This window comes from Protopterus annectens, chromosome 10.part0 (genome assembly GCF_019279795.1).
Source record: "Protopterus annectens isolate FY-2018-M chromosome 10.part0, PAN1.0, whole genome shotgun sequence".
Lineage (NCBI taxonomy): Eukaryota > Metazoa > Chordata > Ceratodontiformes > Protopteridae > Protopterus > Protopterus annectens.
The window spans coordinates 765,592-789,897 of NC_056744.1; the positions used below are offsets into that span (position 1 = coordinate 765,592).

Sequence of the window (24,306 nt, forward strand, 5' to 3'; positions counted from 1 at the left end):
AAAGGATCTTTAATATATTTTTGGTTTGTTCTCACAACAACATCTTATATGGTTGATCACAGCATTGTTCCAGAATGCCTTTTTCAGGAAAAGGTTTACACTTATTTGCCTCCTATAGCTCTAGATACTAAAAGCAGGTAGATACTGGTGTTAATTCATCTTCAACCAACTCTCTAGAATGGAGAGTTCTACAGGTTCATATTCTCAGTCATATCCAATTTACAATTATAGTGTACATGCCGGCCTCGATGACCTTATACAGGGGAGAAGCATGTAATACCACTGCCACAATGATGACATAAAGCTTTAATTCGACTTTCTTTAAGGCACTATGATCGGTCATGAACTCCCTAGCAGATGATCTTAACCATATCTCTGTGGATGCTTACTAAATAGTTTTAACTCGGTAATACTAAGACCAGGCAAATATATCTACATCGGCAACTGCCAGGAATTTGAACTTTTTGCTCATACAAACTGTTATTCACAGGCTTGAAATTGTTTGCAAGGTAAGTGAGCTCACAGGTCACCCCGTGATGACACACTTACTTAGCGACCAGGCATCAGCTTTTATTGTGTCTTTGGGTTTTCATCTGAGGAATACTGCCTGGATGAACCACCTCATTCCATTAAATGGCCAGGATGTGCCTGTTCATGTCCTGATTTCTTCAAGCCTTAACTAAGGCAACTTCATTAACCTGGGGTTTCCCAGACACAAACTAGATCAACTACACTTGGTATAAAACACTTCTGTCTGGTTACTAACTTACACTTCAGGCATATCATATATTACCAGTGCATTGCACTACTACTGTTGAAAATTCACACACTGCCTATTTTTCCCACATTACCTACAAAGTTATCCCAGGTTTACTTCATTCTATAACATATGGCTCCACCTTACCAAACAACATTGTTTGTACTTACTGTCCGGCCTGTGATCTCTGCTACCAAGGGACTACTGATAGTTCTGATGGTGCATTTTTGCTTTGCAACTTTTGGATCTACTATCTAAATAGCTCTGGGAGATACCATTGCTAAGTGGTAGGTTCCTTACGACTCAATTTGATTACCATTTTAAAATTATACTTAAATTTTTTTTCCAACTTGTGACCTGCCTCAGCTGACACTAAACTGTAATATGTTTGATTTCAAGTCTTTTGTACTGTTTTAATTTACAGTGCTTGGTTGTATGCACTCTACTAAATGTGAATCTGAACTTAAGCACAAAGTTTGCAAGGACTGGGTAAAAAAAATGCAGCCAAGTAAGTACTCAAAGATGACCTCACCCATACCCATTCTGCATAGGCACACACTACTGCATGCAGCACCAGCCATACCAACCACAGAAGCCAACATATAGTGGCCACCCAGATATTCCACTTAAACAGTCAAAGACAGGGTCTGGGAGAGATCATCCCTCAGAATAGATTCTGGAGAGTCTTAAACTTTTTCCATTACTTAATCAATCAAGCATGAATGTAAGCTGGAAAGATAATGTGCACAAAGGAGAGCCCTAAGCCTCACCACTGCACAGGAAAAACTTCTAGATGCACCTGTCTCAAGCTCTATACTTTTCTTAAGGTGATAGAGGGAAAGATACTGTCTCTGGGACCATAACTGGTTGTCCAAAACCATAGTGAGATGAAGCTTGTACAGCAAGTCATTCTTAATGGCCAGAAGCACAAACATTGGCCTTCTTGGGGGCCACAACAGCACACGAAAAGTGCCTCCAGACTTCCAAAATAACATTTTTGAATACTTGTTCCATTGGGGAAGACAAGATGATTCAATTGGTTCTATATTACAGAAATCTAAAAGAGTATGGAGGCCAAGACACACAAAACGTTATGATCTGCAGGAGCTCTCCAAAGGAAAGCCATTCAAGCAGGGGCATGATGAACCCCTACAGCTCAAATACTTTACCCTTCTCAACAAGGTACTCACTCCCAACAGATTCCTGGACACAACCTAAGGGATACGCATTCTAGTGCTCTCCAGCAGCCTAAAAAAAACACTTAAATACTCAACAAATGCAAGCTCTGTATGTCAGGCAGACTGGTCCCCACTACTAGCTGCACTAATGTTGGAGACAGCAACCAGTGGGAAGATGAATACACCAGCTTTGGAGCTGCCACTGAACCAAAGTCAGTATATGTGAAATTTCACAACTATGACTCAAGATCCCAGAAAATCGAACACATGCCTGATATCCCACACTAAGGCCTCAAACTTCACAATAAGAACAGATCAACCCTGACACTTGGAAAGATGGGGGCCCTCAAATATAAACATTCAGTTCTAAGTATGCTAAATCTGTTACTGAGTGACTTGTGCAGCTCTTCCCTGAGATCAAGAAGGATGAAGTCAAAGCCAGCAAGATTAATCTGAGGATATATGTCACAAATACTATAGGATGCACCCAAGGGAGGGAGCAAGAGAGACACCTCCCCAGGTCTCTTACCCACTGTCAATGTGGCACACTGGAACAGAATTAATCCTGCAAGGACTGGCAGCCCACTCAAAACCTCAACTTTCCTCAGCCAGCTCCATAGTTCAGATGATAAACCCTCTACTAAATTGCAGATAACATGAGTTCAAGTGCCTGAAGGAGCTAGTCAGGGAGGATGGGATGAAGAAGCTGCTGTCAGCTCTCCAATCCTGGGGGAGGGAGGTAGCCTGGGCCCACCACTTTGGTTACACTTAGTAGGATCACTATGTGTTTCACCCATGGAGTACTGACCTAGGGAGCTTGTGCTGCAGTTCTACACTTGCATCTATGAACTAAGGTCTTTCTACAGTGCTGCAAATGTGAAACTCAGCAAGCTTTTGTGGGGTACTCCTCCTGGTGAGACAGTAGGCCAATCTACAGGACTAGTAAGTTGGCCCACTCCTTTCCACCAAACTCTCACTGCAGAAGAACAGATGTGCCAAAAGTGCTAAGAACAAATGGATCTACAGATTCTCACTTATCATAGGAATGCCTGTCCTCCTTCCCTGCGGAAAAAAGGGGGAGAGTGTGTACCAGCAGTAGAGCCATCAGGAGAGATATTGCAGTTGGCGGGGAGAAAAAATGAACTTACCTCTAGGAGGACACCACTCCTCAAAAAAGTTCTACATGAGGAGACATTCCTTCTGACATCAACTGGGACTCCTCCAACCCATCTAAAAAATAGCCTCCTTTGCATCTAGGGTTGCCACCCCTCTGTTTTTTTTCTGGACTATCCGGATATCAAACTGATTCTCCGGTAGTCCGGAAAACACTGTACAAACTCCGGTATTCTGTTTTGAAAAGGAAACGGACTATCGGACTTTGTAAATCGGCTGATTTACTATGCTTTTTTGTATATAAAAAAAAAAAAAAAAAAAAAAAAGCATAGTAAATCAGCTGAAAACAGGCAGCGGGAATGGAAAAAGAGGGAATTCCCTGTCAAATGATGTCACCGTGACATCACAAACCGGGCGGAGTATGGTTGGGAGAGGGGTGGGTGAGCGGGATTACTGGTGATGCGAGGGGTGTAGCTTTACTCCGGTTTTAGCCACAACAAAAGGTGGCAACCCTATTTGCACCATCTTATGCGGGATTTGAGCAACTTTCAAAAACTCACCAAAAATAAAGCAAAATATAATGCAAATGCAGGAATTTCTACTCACAATAGGACTGAAATCTGAACTGTGGGAGCTGCAAAATATAAATAAATAAATAAATGACCTGGGGGATGAGCTGATGCATGACATCATGGAATGCATTATCACAGGAAAAGTACCTATTCCCGAATGTGACAATTTCCAGATAAAAAAACAAACAAACAAACAAAAAAACAATGTCTAATGCTTACTGCTAGAGAGGATAAGCCCAGCCACAAGACCTGAAGACAGTCCCTAATGTTGGATCATTTCTTCCATTAAAAGCCAAGTACTGAAATTAATAAAATAAATTAGCTTTGCTATTAGCCAAATGGCAATATCGGGTCAACAGTGTGCTTTAAAATACATGCTTTAATACCTTAAAGGAAACACTTTTTCCCCAGTCAGGTTTCTCACACATCCTACTAGCCAACTACAACAGAGAACAAGAATGACAAAAACACAGCATTAGTTTGTGTGTCATATACATATTTATATAGATTTTCATGTACAAAGTTACATTCTGAACCTCACAGGCTCATTATAGAAATAAATACTGAAATGGCTACACTGCAACATGAGTTTTTCATTTCACAAAAATAAAGCCTCATTTTTTTAAGACAGAAGCCTTACATCTAGCATCTTGTCTCACATTAAAGAGGCAAGTAAAATTCAGCATAAAGTGTCCAACAGACAAACTTACAAAAATTACAGACCATAAAATATTTAAAACAAGATTAGTCAATAATGCATTTTTATCAACAAATTAATAAAACAACCTTCATTTGTTAAAGGAGGAAAGCTTAGTGTGTAGAAAATGGTTTTGAGGTGCATCAATGGCCATCACTCAATGTATAATCCCTGTCAGCAAACATTTTGAAATGCTATAGCAACTTTCATTAAAAAAAGTATGGTGTCTTTGCACAGTCTTCTAGAACATCATAGGTCCATGCAAGACTGCATTTTTAAAAGGGTCAGTTAAGAAGATTTGCTAAGTGAAGGTTTATTCCTTTGGTAGCTTCAATTATTAATCGCAAAGAAATAAATATTCAATTACACAATGCAAATAAAAAAACTTAATTCCTATGAACAGCTAAGATATTAAAATGTGACAAAGAATGTGTTTGTTACTAAGGCAGCCTATGTTATTTAAAGTGTCTATGCTCTGCAAGCTATATCTTTCAAAAAAGTAGGAAGACCTTTACAAACAAAAAGAATACAGCAGCTCAGGTAAAATTATCTTAACCCTCACCATGCAAACTGCATATATTCCTAGTGAAAATTATGCACTGCATGTTTTGTACATGAAATGTTTTCAGGCTACCAACAGAACCAATACCAGTCTCCTTTCTCATTTACTATTATGAACCCCATGACTGCAACATTTTACATAAAAACAATTTCCAAGGGTGCTGCTAGCTTTTCTATGCATGTTCAGGAAGGCTTAGAGCTGCTGCCTGAACATTGCTACAGATACATGGAAAAAGCCCATGTTCACTTAATGCTTAATTAAAAACTCTACAGTGACTCTGCATTCTTACATACAATGTATAATACATTTAAAAAACTCAGTCCTACCATACAAATTTACCTTGTGATTCAGGTTAGCAGACCCTGCTGTAATACATATTTTTCATTCTTGGATTGCAAATAAAAATAACCCCCTTCACAAATGCATATCTGCTGTATTCTTTAGCCCTGTTTAGTCAATGAAGCTAAATCTGACTGAAGCAGCTCAGTTTCACCCACATTAAGTCTACCTGCCATTTAAGGCAATTATGTGGTGGATGATGATGCTCTGATACAAGAGAGTGCATATATGTGAACAAACTCCTGAATGGCATTCTGCATGAATGGGGCTTTGGTCTCATAGGCACTCAAGTAAATGTACTGAAAGATTTATTTATATTTACATAACCTCTACAATGTTAAATATAAATTTCTCAGGTTACCCTAAAGTAAATGAGAATTTTTTTTTTTTACAACATGGTACAAAACTGACAAGACCTGCTTATCACAGGCACAGCAGAGCAGCAAAAGCTCAAGTTCCTGTTCAATCAAGACAGAACTGCTATCACGTCACTTGACATAGTGAAAAACCGCTGGAAAACTTGAGTGAAGCAGTTAAAAACACCAGGGAATGAAACTGGAAAATAATTAAAAAAAAAAAAAAAGTAAACACCATGCAAAACATTAGCCGGTCTTCCTGTGACTTTCTGCACAACATGGTGTTATCACTCGCTGCTGTACATGACCTGCCACACTATTAAGTGGCTCCTTTCGGCTTTTGCCAAGGAAGGTTCGAGCGGTAGTGAATCCCCAAGGAGCTCTTCAGACTCTTCTGCTTCATCACCTAATAAAATACACACAGAAAACACATTTAGCCAATACACATTGCAATTTCTCACATTAGCAACACTCATCTCAAATGATTTAAAATTTAAAATATCAGGAAGTCAGAAAACATGCCAGTAGACAGGGTTCCATGAAGCTAACTGAAATGCATACAATTCAATTCACACTTTTTATGTCATGTTCGCGGACGTGGTGCTGTGGTAGCGTTGTCGCCTCACAGTAAGACGCTGTCCGGTTTGACTCTCATGTAGAGCGTCTTCTGCGTGGAGACATGCGTGAATGGGTGTACCTTCGTTGAAGGTTGTGCTTCAGGGCTGGCAACTCGGCGCGTAAAAATCAACTGCCAATCATTAGCGGACCGGAGTTCCGCTGTGGTGACCCCTAACTGGAAAAAGCCGAAAGACACAACAACATGTCATGGAAGATCCTAAATATGGGATGACTTTCCTGTGGGTTATTGCTGATCTAGTTACTTGATAAGTAGTCAAAGTCCCAACAGCAATTATGTTTACATATTAGGTTTGATACTTAGAAATATTATTCAATGCAGTTTACTGTTCACATTTATCACTGCTAACCTGCGCTCAGGCCTGGATTTTAACAGAGGAAGGTCATCAGAGTAGCACATTCACAGTGAAAAGAACTTCAGATATACACTGCAAAAAGCTGGATTCAGAACCTACGTACACAGCATGTAATGCTGTACTTCAGCTGCTTAAAGAGAATCTCCCACATCCATTTAGCAGGAGAATAATTTAACTGAATTACAAACTTAAACCATAGGATGATTGACAGACACATTTCTCGTTTTCTGCAGTAATAACATAACATAAAAAATAACATAAAAAATAGGCTCACATTTTCACATTTTTATTTATTTATTTATTTTATTTTATTTTACATTTGTTGACCGGGCTAGTCTAGCTGGATATATTTCCATTTTCAGTAGAGGCCCGGGGAGAAAAGCTCCACATAAAACATAACAATGAAACATATTGTTAATAAACACATAGAATAAAAAATAAGAAAAAAAATTAGTAATAAAAAATTGGTAATAATAATAATAATAAATTGGTGATAAAATTAACAAAAATTAAGGCACATCATCAATAGAAGTCATGACTAGAGTTAGGTCAGTTTGAAAGCTTCTTACTTAATACAAACAGGCTATGCTATAAGGCTCCTACTATAATACGAAAAAGTATAAGAGGGTAGAGAAGAAGGAGGAAAAGTGTAAGGTAAAAAGAGAGGGAAGAGACAGTAGTCAAGAAATGAGAGAAGAAACGAAAAAAGACAAACAAGAGGAGATGGGAGAGGTGAGAGAAATAGGTCAGAGCATAGAAGGACTACAAGGGAAAAGAAAAGGTAATTGCTAAGTATAAGCACAAAGTAGGGTTAAAGGTCAAGAGAGGGGGGGGGAGAAGTCAGTCAGGTGTTCTACATGAACAAAGCCAGTGATTTTGGAAGTACGGTTTGATTTGTTGTTTGAAGAGGGGTAGGGATGTGATTAGAGTTATATCCCTAGGTAGCAAATTCCATACTCTGCCTACAGTGTTAGTGAATAAAGAGTCACCAGCTAAGTTGTGAGCTTTTATGGGTTTGGTCAAGAGTTTACAAGAGGAACGAAGGGAGGTAAGATTGTTATAAGGGAGTAAAAGCTGTGATAGAATAGGGGTGTTATCAGGTTGGTACAGAATTTTGTGGGCAATAGTAAGTTGTGAGATTATAAGATAGTTTTGTAGTTCTAGCCAGCCTAAAAGTTTCAAATTAAGGCAGTGATGGGTTCTGAAAGTGTTACCAGTGGCGAAGCGGGCAATGTTATTGTAGCAAGTTGATAGTTTGTTTAGGTTAGTTTTCTTGAGGTTAGTGAAGATAGGAGAGGCGTAAAAGAGAGTGGATATGAGATGGGAGTAGGCTATAGTAGCTCTAGCAGATGGGGTGAGAAATGGTTTAATACGGTATAAGGATCCAATCTTTCTGTTTACTGATTCGATGGTGTTGTTGATGTGTTGATCAAAAGAGAGATTGTTATCAATGGTTATTCCTAGCAGTTTAGTTGTAGAGTCTGGAGAGATGACAGTGTTGTTGTTTGACAGGATGGTGAAGTTTAATGGGGAGGTACGAGTGGTGGGGGTGAAGAGGAGAAGTTTAGTTTTTTTTAGCATTAAGGAGGAGGTATCGTCTAGTAAACCATGTTTCTACTGTGTTGAAGATATTTTGGGTTAGTGAGATTAGGTCAGAAGAGGAGGATGCTGAACATATAATAGTGGAGTCGTCAGCGTATTCAATGCAGGTGGCTTGAGGAATTACAGAGTGGAGATCATTAATATAGAGGGAGAAGAGAAGTGGGCCAAGAATAGAGCCCTGAGGGACTCCAATAGAAATGGGCAGTAAGGAGGAGATGTGGTTGTCCCAAAGAACGGCTTGTTGTCTATTGCTGAGATATGAACTAAACCACATCCCAAAAGCTAAGATAAATCACTTCTTTTCTGACCAGATTTGTAGGACTCAAGTTTTTGAGTGCCCTTTGTTTTCAGTACTCCAATGTATCATATTATCCATATACAAAATAAAGTAAACATGGAGATCAGATTGATAACAAATATAACACAATATCAAGAAAGAGGCACTACACCAAAACAATTAAAACAGATAAAGATAAAAATAATGCTAACTGAAAAGGATAAAGAGCTCACACACACACACCAACTATAATGTGTCTTTTTAAGTTCTCAATCAATTAATCCTAGCACAAAACACTCACAACAACATATTATACAGTATATGAACTTCCAAGCTGTCATACAGTCCCATCAGACAACTGCCAGACTTCTAATGACAATTTACAAACCAGATAAAATAAGAAAATACATTCCATTTTTCCCCAAGAGAGCTGTTAGATCCTTCCATTTCCAAACAATATGAATTTGTACTTTAGTTATCAAATCGGCATGAGCACTTTCTGTTGCATTATACACATATGGGAGCATTTCACTTCTCGGACCGAGTACAAATGCTCAAAAACAAACATACTGAAAAAAAAAAAAAAAAACTTTTTAAACATTTTTTTTAAACATCGCAAAGGCAGGTAGCCCTAAACCTCACACTCCTGTGAAATATATAAACTAACTCTGACATCGCACTACAGTGGGGAAAGGGGAAATTTTTCAATTCCAATGTACAGCAATCTTGCAAACAAATAACAGGTTAGTGTGTGCAATAGTGTGTTTTCTTTTTTTTTAACCACCCATATTGTCTTTTTTCTGGGTCGATGAAACAGATGTTTGACCAAAGGTAGGTTAACCATACATATATTATTTGCAAGTCCTTCAAGAAAATATTCAAGATTAATGATAAAGACAGATATATGTAATAGATTAGCTTTTTTGTGTCAAACCACCACATATGGTCACATCGCCACCTCCAAATTGGTTTACAGGCAATATCAGATTGGTGGCAATAGCAGCACATAGCTGAAAAAGGACTCATTTATAACGATGTCTGTGGATAAAATTAGGTCCTTTACTTAATGCTGTACTGTATGGTATAGTCACAGCTACAGTGGGTCTTGTGGCACCCCTGATCCAGTCCTATTCCTCTTATCTAACATTCACTTCCACTGTTGCAGCTCACAGGGTTCTGTAACTTCTGCTGTCTTAACTGACTAAACTCTCAATGCATGCATGTTTATCTCACTATACTGTATAATTATTCATATCTTCAATCTTACTTTAATTCTACTATGTCCGTAACAAGGAGTGAGCCTGCAAATGGTCAGATTTGATCAGTGCTCTACCCTGGTAACCAAAACAAAATAAGCAAACAAACTTGCACAAGCAAGAGACACAGTTAATGGCTCTAACCTTCAATACTGCTTAAGAATACTTTTTTCCAGTATAAGGATTCTTGTCTACCAATAAATTAACAAAATGTTGTGTCTCTGGCTCCTATCCAGGACTGAAGTATCACACAATAGTCTGCTCTTTAATGACTGGTCAAAATCCCACTCCAGAGAAATGGGGGCATTCACCTTCTTGTAATCCAGAGGACAATCCGGGTGCTTTCCAAATGCATTTAGGGGATATCCCTGAGGAGAAACACAATAAAGGCAGTGATCATGGGCCTCTCCTCCCCCAGATGTTTATTACATTTCTGGGGTGAAGGAATGGTGCCCAAAGGCCAATCTATACTGGACTTCATAAACCTCAAAGTTTCTTTGAAAAAAGGAGTCATCAGGCTAGGAACATGTGAGAGGAGGTCTCACTGTCTTTATCTGCTTCAGAGATAACTGATCCCCGAGGACTCTTCATTGGAAGTGTGGAAGGGAGAGAGAACTTACAGTTCTTAGGCTGAAACATATTCATGTATGGAAACATGGGATATAGCCAGTCATCAGACATTATGGCACTGTTTATTTTGTATAAGATGACCGCACGGGATAATGTGAAGAGTTTGCAAGAAAAAAGTACAGTTGTGTACACTTACCATAAATGTAGATGTTCGAGTGTATTCACACACAGTGTCCTGCGTCGGTTGCTGTCCCTTCTTCCATGATGTCAGGTCGTCAGGGGTATAAAACATGCAGCCAATGCCATTACATCAGTTTTTCTTGCCTGAGATGTCCAGTGCCCCCCAAATGGGGAGCAAAATATATAAGTAATTAAACACACCAAACTATACCTCCAAACAAAAGCAAATACACCAAAAAGGCTTTTAGGCATAGTAAAAGAAAACAGAGGTATGATAAGAGAAAAACTGGGGGCTGGAGGGGGAGTAACCAGAACTGCAACAGTGAATACACTTGAACATCTACATTTATGGTAAGTGTATACAACTGTACTATTGTTCTTCATGTTTCACTGTTGCAGTCATTACATTTGGGTAGATTCCCAAAGCTATGGTTGGGAGGATGGATTTATACAGCATTAGGACCAGCTATAAGGCCCTGCAAAACAGCAGTGGCAAAGCCAGCTCTGAATTTAGAGAAAATTAGTAAGTGAAAATGCTTGGTGAAAGTATGAACTGAACTCCAAGTAGCAGCTTCCAGAATATTCCTGGTAGGAACACCTCTGAGAAAGGCTGTAGAAACAGATGCAGCCCTGGTGGAATGAAATCTGATCCCCTGGGGGATAGGTTTTCCATGGTGCTTATAGCCAAAATGAATACAATGGCTTATCCATTTAGAAATGGTTTGTTTTGAAATAGCCTTCCCCTCTGCCCCTGCAGCAAATGCTACCAGCAGTTGTTCAGACTTTCTTCGAGATTTAGTCCTGTCCAAGTAGAATCTAAGTTGTCTGTGTACATCCAATGAATGCAGAATCCGCTCCCCCTTGTTCTGTGGATTGGAAAAGAAAGTTGGCAAATGAATAGACTAAGAGCCACACTGGATACCATCTTGGGCATGAAGGATGGCTTGGTCCTGAGTGACACCCTGTCCGCATGAAAGATGATGAAAGGCTCCCACTGCCATAAGGGCCTTAAAATTCAGATATCCTTCTAGCTGAAGTGATTGCTAAAAGGAAGGCTGTTTTCCAGGAAAGAAATTTTAAGTCTGCAGTAGCAGCTGGCTCGAAAGGAGGTAGAGTGAGTTTCTCCAATACAAAGTTAAAGTCCCAGGCAGGGGTTGGAGCTCTCCTGGGTGGTCTCAAGTTTTTGGCCCCTCTGAGATACTGTTTTAGCACAGGATGAGAGAAGAGGGGGGGGGGGTTCCACGTTGTAATGAGCTGAAATGGCTGAGGCATGGATTTTTATGGAGGAAAAAGACAGGCCCTTGTGAAGCATCTCAGTTAAGTATTGCAAAATCTGAGGTAAATTGGGCGCTGCTGTGCTCATCCCTTGAGATTGATTCCAGGCACAGAATCGTTTCCATTTGTCAGCATAAGATTTTCTAGTAATAGATCTTCTCGCCTCCAAAATGACATCCATCACAGGTTTGCTGAGGGATGCTAGGGGGGAATTTAAATGATTAGCCAAGCTGCAAGATTCAATGTTTGGAGCTGAGGGTGCAGAATTTGGTTCTCCTGCTGAGACAGTAAGGAAGGTGTCTGAGGTAGGTGCCATGGAGAAATTTGTGAGACACTGCGCAGGAGTGGGTACCAGTGTTGGCGAGGCCAGTCTGAAGCAATCAAAATCATTTTTGGTTTGTCCTGTTTGACTTTTAGTAGAACTTTGGAGAGCAGAGGCAGAGGGGGAAAGGACAGAGCATCCACTTTCCAGGCTTTTTCGTGAGGAGTTCTTGCGCAACATTTGTCCAACTGGTAGTTCTGGGGTGAGGCAAAAAGATCCATGTCTGGGCTCCCCCATTTGCATGTCAACATGTTGAAAATCCATGGTTCCAGTTTCCATTTGTGTGGGTCCATGAGATTTCTGCTTAGTTCGTCTGCCAGAATATTCAGCTTTCCTGGCAGGAATTGAACTTGTAGTTGTACTTGGTAGCTCAAGGCCATGTTCCACAATGCCATGGCTAGTCTGCAGAGGGGGTAGGAATGTATTCCCCTCTGCTTGTTTATGTACCACATAACTGTGGTGTTGTCCGTCTTTACCATTAGTTGTCCTGGATGAAGGTAGTCCTTGAAGGCTGCATTCTGTACAGCTAGCATTTCTTTTTGATTGATATGAAGGTGCATTTAATTTGAGCTCCATTTGCCCTGAATGCACTTCCCTGCCAGATGAACCCCCACCATGCATAGTCTGATGCGTCTATAGTTAGGGTTTGGGTGGCAGGGGGTGGTGTGAATGGCAGTCCCTTGTTTTGGTGGCAGGCCTCTGCCCACCATAGGAACTCTAGGCGCAGGCAAGGTATGAAAGGAATCATTGTTTCCAGGCTGCGACAATGATGACTCCATAAACTTTTTAAGTACCAATGAAGTTTCCTCATATGCAGTCTTGCATATGGAATTAGAAGAATGCAGGAGGCCATGAACCCCAAGGCTTGCAGTATTTGTCTTGCAGATAGCAGGGTTTTTGTGGCCACCTGTTTGAAGTAAGTCACCAAATGAATTTGCTTTTCTGGCGTAAGAAAAGCCATCTGGGCAGCTGTATTCAAGCTTGCACCCAGGAATGTAAATTTTTGAGAGGGTACCAGTTGTGATTTCTTTTCGTTTATGATGTACCCTAGACAAGTTAGAACCCTTTTTACAAACGCCAGATGTTTTAGAAGAATGGCCTGGTTTTCTGCCTGAATTAGACAATCGGCCAGGTATGGATATATTTTACTATTTCTTTGCCTGCAAAATGCAATTACTGGAGCCAGGCACTTTGTGAATACCCTGGGCGCAGTAGACAAGCCAAAGGGCAGTGCAGAGAACTGATAATACAAGTAGCCTGCTTTGAAGCGTAGGTATCTTCTGCAAGATTCCCTGACTGGGATATGCAGGTAAGCCTCTTTTAAATCTAGAGTTAACAACCAGGCATCCTTGCCTAGCATAGGAAGTAACTGGTGAAGAGTCAGCATCTTGAATTTTGGAATGTCCAGAAAGGTGTTTAGAGTAGAGAGGTCCAGAATTGGACGCCATGATTTGTTTTTTTTTTGGGTACCAGGAAAAGTCTGGAATAGAAACCTTGTCTCTTTTCATCTTCTGGTACTAGTTGAATAGCCCCCATGTTTAGGAGGGAAAGTACTTGTTTCTGTGCCTCTGCCCACTGATTTGGGGGCAGGTCTGGCCACCCGTTTGGAGTTGGCAATGTGTGGAAATGAAATCTGTATCCCTGGGACACTATATTTAAAGCCCATTTGTCCTGGGTTATAAGTTGCTAGTTTTTTGCATGAAGAGCCAGTTTTCCCCCCAAAGGGGCGGCTGAGAGATAAGTGCTTGGTAATTTTAAAGGAAAGTCATTAAGACTGTTTACCATAGGGTGGTATCTTATTTCCATATTTGGAAGTGGAAGCACCCCATTGTTTTGTTCTAAAAGTCCCTTGGGACTGAAACCTGGTGCTTTTGGAGTGTCTGGGTTTGGCTTGAGTGGTTCTGGAAGGAGCTGGAAAGAACCAGTTCTTAGTAGGCCAGTGCCTACTAAATCTTGGAGGTTGTACTTGTAAGAAATCTTTCACAGTTTGCATAGATTTAGCTTTATCTTCCATCTTTTTTAGAACTTCAGCCTTATTGCCAGACGGTCCTGCTGCAAAGGAGCATCCAACAGTTTTGCTTTAACATGATCAGGCAGAGATTGCACTTTAAGCCAAGCATGCCTTCTAAGCACAGGCCCTGTAACAGCCGCCCTGCAAGAGGCCTCTAAAGAATCAAAACCACATTGCAAAGTATGTTTTCCAACTTGTTCAGCTGAATGCAATAAATCCTGTAAATCTTTATTTTCCACACAGTCAGAAATCAACATAATTTCCTGTTTAAGCCGTTCCATGATGTGCTGTTGATATTTTAGCATATGGAATTGATAGTTTAAAGCCCTGATTGCCAAGGTTGCAGAAGTATAAACCTTTTTACCCCATCTATCCAGCGCCCTGCAGTCTCTATCAGAAGGAGTAGGATTTTTTAGCAATAGAAGCCTTAATGTCCTTGGGCCCCTGACAAATGGTTTCAGGGTCCACAACAGGATGTTTGACAAGGAATTTGTGGGACTCAGGAATCCTGTAGTATCTGTCTGGTTTACCGGGGGCCGGAGGCAGGGAATCGGGGGCCATACTGGATTCCGAAAACACATCAACAACAATGTCTAGTACAGAAGGTATAGCCAAAGACCTATGCTGAGGAAGAAGGAGGAAATCCCTAAGCCTCTTTTTAGATTCAGAAAAATCCTGACTTTCCCAGTGGAAATGCTCCTTTAAGGTATGTGAAGTTTTCCCAAAAGAAAAATCCTCAGGGGGGAGTAGCAGAAGGAATGGAATCCTCTGCATCAGTGTCCTCATAAGTAGGTATGGACAAATCCAGGTCATTAAAAGAGTCAGAAGAAACAGAGTCCTGTTCAGAAGATTCATATTCAAGTTCAGGCCTAGGCCTCTTAGAAAGGGGGGGGGGGGGGGGTTGAGTACCCCTGATTAAAGTAATTAAATCTTCAGCCATTTTGATCATTTGTTTTTTAGGCATAGGGCCTGAACATGTGGCCTGGGTTTCGGTTTTTTAGACATAGATCGAGATTTAGGCCTTAGTATTGAAGGTACAGTTGGTTTAATATGCAAGTCTGTAGGCCTGAATACACCCTCAGAAGCTGCTGCCTGCACAGTGGCTCCGGACCCATCCAAGGTAGAGACATCCACGGGTTCCATAGGTGAAGCATCTTGAGGAATACCGGACTCCAAATGGGTCTCAGTAGAGGCCTGCGAATCAGAGGTAGCGGGTATCAGGGGCTGCAAAAGCGCCTCACTGAGTACAGGTGAACTGGCGACTGGCTTAGGAGAAGCGTCAACGGCCTGTCTCTGTTTTGTTTTCTCTGTGTTTTTTCGGTATCCTGGTAGTCGGATGGCTAACCGACGTAATTTCTGGATAATTAAACCAAGAACCGAAATATTTAGAAGCAAAAATGTACCGACGACGGATAGTGAGCTGATTAAATAAAGCACAAAACCGACAGCAAGGTAAGTCGTGGTCAGGGCCTAGGCAAGGAATACAGTACAAATGAAAATCCTTATGAAGTAATTGCTTCCCACAAGTAATACAATTATTAACTTTTACTGACATTGGTAAGGGGCATGAAAAAGTTTCCCCAACTGGGTACTTAGCTTTTAGTTGAAGACTTCGGTTCTGAAACTCGAAAACGAAAATTTCAGGAGTCAGCCGACCGGCACTTGCGAACTGCTTCTGCTTCGGGAACCACACGGAAAGAAAGACTGATGTAATGGCGGCGGCTGCATGTTTTATACCCCTGAAGACCTAACGTCATGGAAGAAGGGACAGCAACCGACGCAGGACCCAAGACTTTGTTAATCAGGCCGACTGAGGGAAACCTGCCAGCAGATTGCCCAAATGTAATGACTGCAACAGTGAAACACGTAGAACATCTGGAAGTTACTCAACCAGATAATCAGTAAATGTGTGCCTCAAGAGAAAGCAGCCAAGACTGTGACCAGTTGACACATAACCTACCTGAAATGAAAAACAACACAATAAAATTTAAATTTAAAGTTGTATGGAGTCATGGAAGGCACAGAAAATGAGAGCTTGAAAGACTATTTGAAAAAAACATCACAGTGAAATGGACTGGTTTTATTACGGAGACTCTGGTTACAACACATGGGAAGCATTTGCCACTATAGGAGACTGATGTTAACTGCAAGCCAAAGCCAATTCTGACTTAATTTTTGACTTGTTATGAAAGACAATTTTATGACAGTTTAGGCAAAACAGTGAGATAGCTGTCTATGGATGGAAAGGTGGCATTTTCCAAACAAGGCCAAGTGATTTTAAATACCACCAGTTTTTTGTGGATGGAAGGCGAGACTGTAAATGAAGAAGACTGAAATGCAGTCATTTATGGTCCTTTTTTTTGGAATGGCAGTGTACTGACTTTTGATGAGAGAAAGCCACAGTGAAAATAAGGTAATTACATGGGAGAGTATCACAAATGTAGATGGGATGAAGTGGCAAAAGGAGTCTGGAAAAAGTGAAAATTTCAAGGGAAGAGGATGACTGGTGGAGAAGTCACATTCAACCGGACATCTGCAACTGTCAGAAGCCCCAGGAACAAGACTGCAAACTCTTACATTAAGGTGTGAAATGGGTAAATGTAAAGTCTGCCATACATTCAAAATCTAAACATTAATGTTTTTCAATGATTACAAGTAAACGGCTAAAACTATCTGATAAGGACTTTACTGTGAGGGCTGTAAGTGACACATATGTGGATTAAGGCATTACTTGCATGTATACAGTTACTTTGTATGTAGTTGGGCAATGAGTTTTTGTTGTTTACTTATGCCTATCTCTTCCATTTATCTGCGTACACTTTCCTTGTGCTAGGCCTTCTAGCTCAAAAAAGTCCATTTAAAACTTGTTGTGGAAGTGAGACCCCCTCTGGGGTTCAAAACAGAATATGCCAGGCTGTCAGGTGAGAAGTGAAGTTTGACATTGAGCAAATGGCTGTCCCTCCTGTGACAACAGGTGTGGAACCGAAGGCAAGGGGCCCATGGAGGCCGTGCCACCAGACTTGCTTCTCAAACCAACCCAGTGCTGCAGCCGAGGCCAATCTGAGACTAAATCATCCTTCCTGTGTCTGTCCCTTGACCTTTAGACCTTTAGGAGGGAGGCAGGTGTGCAAAGCATACACATGAAGATTGCTCCAATTGAAAGAAAAAAAGAAAGAGCATCCATACTGTAAAACCTTTTTGTTTTTTGTAAAAAACTTAAGGTTGGCTGGTGTGGCTGATGGAAAAGATGTCTATCTATGAGTTCTATGTTGACACTGTCATTTCCTGACACATGGAGTCAGGTTCCCCTACGTAGGGGATCCATAGTGAATCTGCTCAACACATCTGCTAAAGGTTCATGTTCTGTGCTGTGCTCCTGGATTGAGTTTAAAGTTGATTGAGTTAGTTGTTTAGAGGAGCAGTCTCCCACAAAAATCATACTTTGCCAGCATGGGTGATGAATGGAGTTCCCCTTGCTTGTGTTGTTGATGGATGAGTTGTGTGTTCTGTACCTGTCCTGGAACACCTGTGGAAAAAAGCTTAATGAAAGCTATGGACTGCTAACAACTCTGCTGATAACATCTCCTTGTTGTTATGATGTAGTAATGTTACATCCACAGGCACTTGTTCTGTATCCACTTTTCCCAAGATGAGCCCCAAGCTTCTCTGAGCCTGAGGCGAGTTCTGATCTGACTGCGCTGTTGGTCAGAGGAGTCTGGAGAATTCTGGTTGAGGTAACCAAAAGACCCACAAAAATTTTTGCTTTTGAAGTTGGGTATTTGACAGTGTCCAGTGTCAGATCCTGGCAGTGCTGTGTCCATACATTTTTTGAGATAAGTATGGCATTTCCACACACAGAAATTTTTGCGATGCATAGACCCTAGGCGGAGAACTGAAAGGACTGTGAAGTCAGGACTGATGGGGACTGAGATGAGGTAGGTAGAGACTCTTGATTTTGTCCCGAGGGTTAAAAAGGCCATAAAGGATGCTGTATTCAGTAAGGTCACCAGAACCCACATCAGACAAGATTCCAGAAGACACAGAACTTGGCCCCCTTTTCACAGAATACCTAGGCATCACCAGCATCCCTATCACATATTTAAATGAAGAAGCCTTTCCGTCTTTCAGGTCAGCAAGCTGGAAGTCGTCCAAATAAGGATAGAAATTAGGCAATAGTCCCTTGAGAGAAAGCTATCACTGGAGCCAGAACTTTGCCTGAACAGCTAGAACTTTCGTATAAATAAAGATACGTGGGAGGCGTGGTAATAAAAACGTTCAGCATAGATAGAGGATGCAACTTAGTCCTTGGTCTGATAAAAGGAAAAAGATAGAGATCCTTGATGGGATCCGTTATGATCCAAGCCCCAGAGGTCAAAATCTGTAATAGCGTCTGCAATTTTGAACTTGGTCTGAAACTTCGTCGAAAAAACTTGAAAGCGTAAAATCTCAAATCCAAAAGGCATTTCTCAGCGGCACCTGCATGACAAAAGATGCAGAGGATGCCATCGCGGCCATGCGCTTGTTTGTACCCTGGCTGGGCGCGCCCTGTCAAATGCGCCCTGACCGGCGCGCAGCTGCCTCACTGATATTGGACGACCGGGGACAGCGGACTACCCAACCGCAATGAACTCTCCGTGACATGTTTAAAAGAATGGTTTCAGAGCCTAGCCTACATATAATACAGTCAGTAAGGAACACTTACTGAAAATTTTCCTTACTAAAAATTAAGTTTGTAAGTGCTACACATGGTGCAATATTTACATACATACACAAAGTGTTATGAATCTAAGTAGATACATTTTTGCCAGGCTATGTTTTATCATTAGGTACTGAGCACAAGCCTGCAATTATATAGCTATGTTTAATATTTCAGTTTTATAGCTGTGGAATATGCTTTTTGTTTCTGTTTGCTTTTGTTATAAATCCAGAGAATATCAGTAAATATATCAATAGAGTTAATGTTTCTATAGTTCTCAATTTTATGTTCACTACTACACTTGTAAGCTTCCATAGTATAGGATTTGCCAAAGCTCTGTTGCAAGTTTATCTGTTACAAATGTATTCAGTACTGGTAAAGTCTACTTAAATGTGATTAAACTGAAAAAAAAAGTTTTAAAACCTATCTTGATGCTGCTATTTTAAAGTTAGAAAGTGCTCCCCCAACTTTATTTTTTGCTTGCATGAATAAATGTACAGGTGTTAGCAGGAACAAGAAAAGTTAGGATTACACTGTGAGGGATAAAAGCAGTATAATGGCAGATTAAGGGAGAGACAAGAGGTAAAGAGTACACGGACTACTGGAAGTAGTTCAAGATGAGAGAACAAGATAGCTATTTATGGATCTGGCTCTATCAGAATAGCAGACTAGTAGATGAACACACTGAAACAGCACAATCATTGACTAGGCTGCTAATAAAACAGACCTACTAAAACCACAAGAGGACACACACACACACACACACACACACACACACACACACACACACACACACACTAAAATCCATCAGTAATGCAATACTGTACACTGACAGAACCCAAAATAAGGAACACACACACTAAACCTTGTGTGTGGCAACAACGTCCCGCACCTACCCCCCTCCCCCCAAATTACCATAAACAACTCCCAAAAGTGTACTACCCTGGACAAGGAATGCCTGAGGAACTCACAAACAGCCAGCTCTCGCCTTCCACAAGCTACACATCAGACACAACTTTTAAGCATAACCTGCATCTACCTAGAAACACATGCAAACACTACTAAACACAATAAAACCAAATACTGCACATCTGATCAGACAGACAGCACCCCCCTGAATCACTCACAGCAAATCCTTTACGTCACACACATCACATCCCCCCATCTGCACACAATGCTAAGTTTTACTCAGTCACTGTAACCCACAAAACCTTCAAGCATTCAACCCACATCACTAACCCCCAACACATACATATCTTTCAAGCAATCACACAAATAAGACCCACATGCACACACACTGCACACTCACCCACTCACCACATATATGTCCAAGCCCCACCGTACAAGTTCTTACTGATACAAGTAAACACAATTACTGACACGCTCATACATACACAAACTCAGCATGTCTTACACAGCAACAAACCTTACTATAGACGGTCACATAGCTTCCCACATGTGAATACTGTTGAATACATATATATTCACAACCAGTACGAATATTCAACTAGGGTGCATTACTGACCAGTGGAATCCTAACAGTTGACACCTGACTACCAGGGCTATGACAAAAAGGGTGACACTTCAATTTGTAAAGTAGAAAATAGGCCATTTTGGAATAAGTATTCACATTGCTTCTACTCCCTGCATCCTCACCATTCCTCTATCCTCCCTCACATTCACACACATATATTCTGTCTTGGTCCTGCTGACCTTCATTCCTCTTATCTCTAGAGCATATCTCCACCTCTCCAGGGTCTCCTCCACATGTTCCCTACTCTCACTACAGATGACGATGTCATCTGCAAACATCATACTCCACGGGGACGCCTGTCTGACCTCGTCTGTCAACCTGTCCATCACCATTGCAAATAAGAAAGGGCTCAGAGCTGATCCTTGATGTAATCCCACCTCCATCTTAAACGCATCCGTCACTACCACTGCAGACCTCACCGCTGTCACACTACCCTTGTACATATCCTGTACCACTCTTACATACTTCTCTGACACTCCCAACCTCCTCATACAATACCACATCTCCTCCTAGGCACCCTGTCATATGCTTTCTCTAAGTCCACAAAGACACAATGCAACTCCTTCTGACCTTCTCTGTACTTCTCCATCAACACTCTCAGAGCAAACATCGCATCTGTAGTGCTCTTTCCTGGCATGAAACCATACTGCTGATCACTAATCATCACCTCCCTTCTCAACCTAGCTTCCGCTACTCTTTCGCATAACTTCATGCTGTGACTGATCAATTTAATCCCTCTGCAGTTACTACAGCTCTGCACATCACCCTTATTCTTACAAATTGGTACCAAAACACTTTCTCCATTCCTCAGGCATCCTCTCACTTTCCAAGATTTCATTAAACAATCTAGTTAACTCCACTGCCATTTCACCTAAACACCTCCATGCTTCCACAGGTATGTCATCTGGACCAACAAGCCTTTCCATTCCTCATCCTCTTCATAGCTATCCTTACTTCCTCCTTGCTAATCCACTGCAATTCATGATTCACTACCTGCACATCATCCAACCTTCTCTCCCTCTCATTCTCTTCATTCATCAGCCCCTCAAAGTACTCTTTCCATCTGCTCAACACACTCTCCTTGCTTGTGAGTACATTTCCCTCATTATCCTTTATCACCCTTACTTGCTGCACATATTTACTAGCTCGGTCCCTATCAGTACAGGTCTTTTTCTCCCTCCTTAGTGTCCAACCTTTCATACAATTCTTCATACACCTTATACTTAATCTTCGCCACCTCTCTCTTTGCCATGCACCTCATCTCCTTATACTCTGTCTACTTTCTTCATCTCTCTGACAATCCCACTTCTTCGCCAACCTCTTTCTCTGTATACTCTCCGGTACTTCTTCATTCCACCACCAGGTCTCCTTGCCCTCCTTCCTCTTTCCAGATGTCACACCAAGCACCTTTCTAGCCATCTCTCTTACTAGCTCTGCTGTAGTTACCCAGCTATTTGGTAACTCTTCACTGCCACCCAGTGCCTGTCTTAACTCTTCCCTGAACTCCACCACACAATTACCCTTTTTCTAGTTCCACCGTTTGATCCTTGGTGCTGCCCTCACACTCATCCTCCTCTTCTTGATCACCAATGTCATCCTACAAACCACCATCCTATGCTGCCTAACTACACTTTCCCCTGCCACCACTTTACAGTCTCCAATCTCCTTCAGACTGGCCCTTCTACATAAGATATAATCCACCTGTGTTCATCTTCCTCCACTCTTGTATGTCACCCTATGCTCCTCCCTCTTGCTAAAATACGTATTCACCACAGCCATGTCCATCCTTTTTGCAAAATCCACTACCATCTGTCCTTCTGCATTCCTTTCCTTAACACCATACCTACCCCATCACTTCCTCATCCCCATTGAAATCTACTCCAATCACCACTCTCTCACCCTTGGGTACAGTCATCAACACTTCATCCAACTCACTCCAAAATTTTTCTTTCTCATCCATCACACACTCAACTTGTGGAGCACATGAACTAACAACATTCATAATTACACCATCAATTTTCCAGCTTCATAAACATCACTCTGACACTCTTTTCACCTCCAAAACACTCTTTGCATACTGTTCCTTCAGGATAACCCCTATGCCATTTCTCCTCCCAGCCACACCATGATGAAACAATTTGAACCTGCCTCCTATACACACAACCTTGCTCCCCTTCCATCTGGTCTCTTGCACACACAATATACCAACTTTCCTTCGGTCCATCATATCAGCTAGCTCTCTCCCTATACCAGTCATACTGCCAACATTCAAAGTTCCGACCCTCACTATCACAGTCCTAGCCTTTACCTGCCTTCGGGAATGCCTTCCCCCCTCTTCTCCTCCTTCGGCCAACGGTAGCGCAATTTCTGCCAGCACCCTGTTGGCCAACAGTACTGTTGGAGGTCGTTGTTAATCCGGGCCTCGACCGATCCAGTATGTATATCTGTACTGTTGTCCGTACGTATGATTTGGCAAAATTTTACGCCGGATGCCCTTCCTGGCACAACCCTCCCCATTTATCCAGGCTTGGGACCAGCACAAAGAAATGCACTGGCTTGTGCATCCCCAGTGTAACACAAGTGAACAGAACAATAAATATGAAAACTGTATTGGTAAAAATTAGAACTATATACTTAAAGAATAATCTTATATCCTATCAAAAATATTAACCAATAATATTTAACAAGTCAGGAATGCCTAACAAATATTACAAAAAAAGTATCCCAACTGGCCGCAGGACTACATCTCTTACTTCTGTGTCCAGCTATTGCACTTGTAAAATAGGAAGTAGTGATAAATCCATCTGTACCACACTAATCTGACACAGTTATCGCTGTTGGTGCTCGGGGCAATGGACACATTTGGTCAACAAATTCCCGTGAATGCACATCCCTAAGATTGCATTCACGCTCCTTTAGACTCTGCCTGAAGGATCTAAGTTTAAAACATCGGGTGGGGCTTTACATGTGTAACCTTAATATTAGGTTAGATAATGCCTGTAGGTGCAGTCAATTTGGGGCAATTGTTCCCTTCTGGAGGGTTAAACATGTTTTGCGGATGTATATAGTTTTGTATGTTTGCTCCAAGTTAATAGGGGATGGGGATGTTTTGTACTTTTTTTTTTGCGGGTTTTCACTAAAACAAAAACGTTATGAAAAAATGTGATATAGGCTCAAATGGAGATTAGAAGAAACAGCTGTACAAAAGCTCACCCTGCCAAACATTAGTATATGCATGTAACACATGCTGGAAATACACATTCGAAAATGTCATGAATAATAGGTGGGGAACAGTGGCTTTTCATCATGATGGCTATGCTGTCCAAATCATCCTGGAACATGAATGGGCTTACAGGTATAGATAAGAAAGCAAACATATTGATTATTATAACATTAAGAAATGCAGAGTGCAAACAGCAATGCTGCAGGAGAAACATTTGGAAAGAAATGAGGATGTGAACTTGGCAGAGAGGATTTCAGAATGGATATTCAGCAGAATATCAGCGACACAGAGGAAGAGGGGAGTAATTATACTAATACTAGAGGGGCTTGAACAGTGATAGATGAGGGGGAAAAAGAAAAAAAATGGTAGATTTCTGGTAGTAAGGGGCTATTGCAAGGCAGGAGGATTACAATAGCATGTATTTCCACCAAAAACTGCTATTATAGAGGTTAAGAAAATTTTGCAAGAAATAATCAGCTTTCAGCAGGAAATATTTATAGGTGGGGATGGAATATGATTTGCAATAGTGAGAATGTATCAGGGGAAGCTAGATGGGACAATATAACAAAAGAGGGTAGATTTCTGAAGAAATTTAAGAAAATATTTGGTATGAAAGATGTGAATTCAGTAGTAGGAACTCTGATAGAATTTACATTTTATTCCCAAAGGTACAATAACTGGGCTACACTACACAGAAAGTACAGTTGTATACACTTACCATAAATGTAGATGTTAGAGTGTATTCACTGTTGCAGTCATCACCTGTGGGGTTTATCCCTGCTGTGGTAGCCCTC

At 41.2% G+C, this 24,306-nt stretch overlaps 1 protein-coding gene across 1 annotated transcript in view; it reads right to left on the reverse strand.

Moving 5' to 3' along the window:
• Positions 1 to 4,095: 4,095 nt before the first annotated feature.
• Positions 4,096 to 24,306, reverse strand: part of SPAG9 (sperm associated antigen 9) — a 2,484,778-nt gene continuing 2,464,567 nt past the window's right edge. The window contains exon 29 of the mRNA XM_044084932.1: positions 4,096 to 5,980. Coding sequence (XP_043940867.1) covers positions 5,862 to 5,980 — 119 coding nt within the window. The 3' untranslated portion in view covers positions 4,096 to 5,861. The remainder of the gene's footprint in view (positions 5,981 to 24,306) is intronic.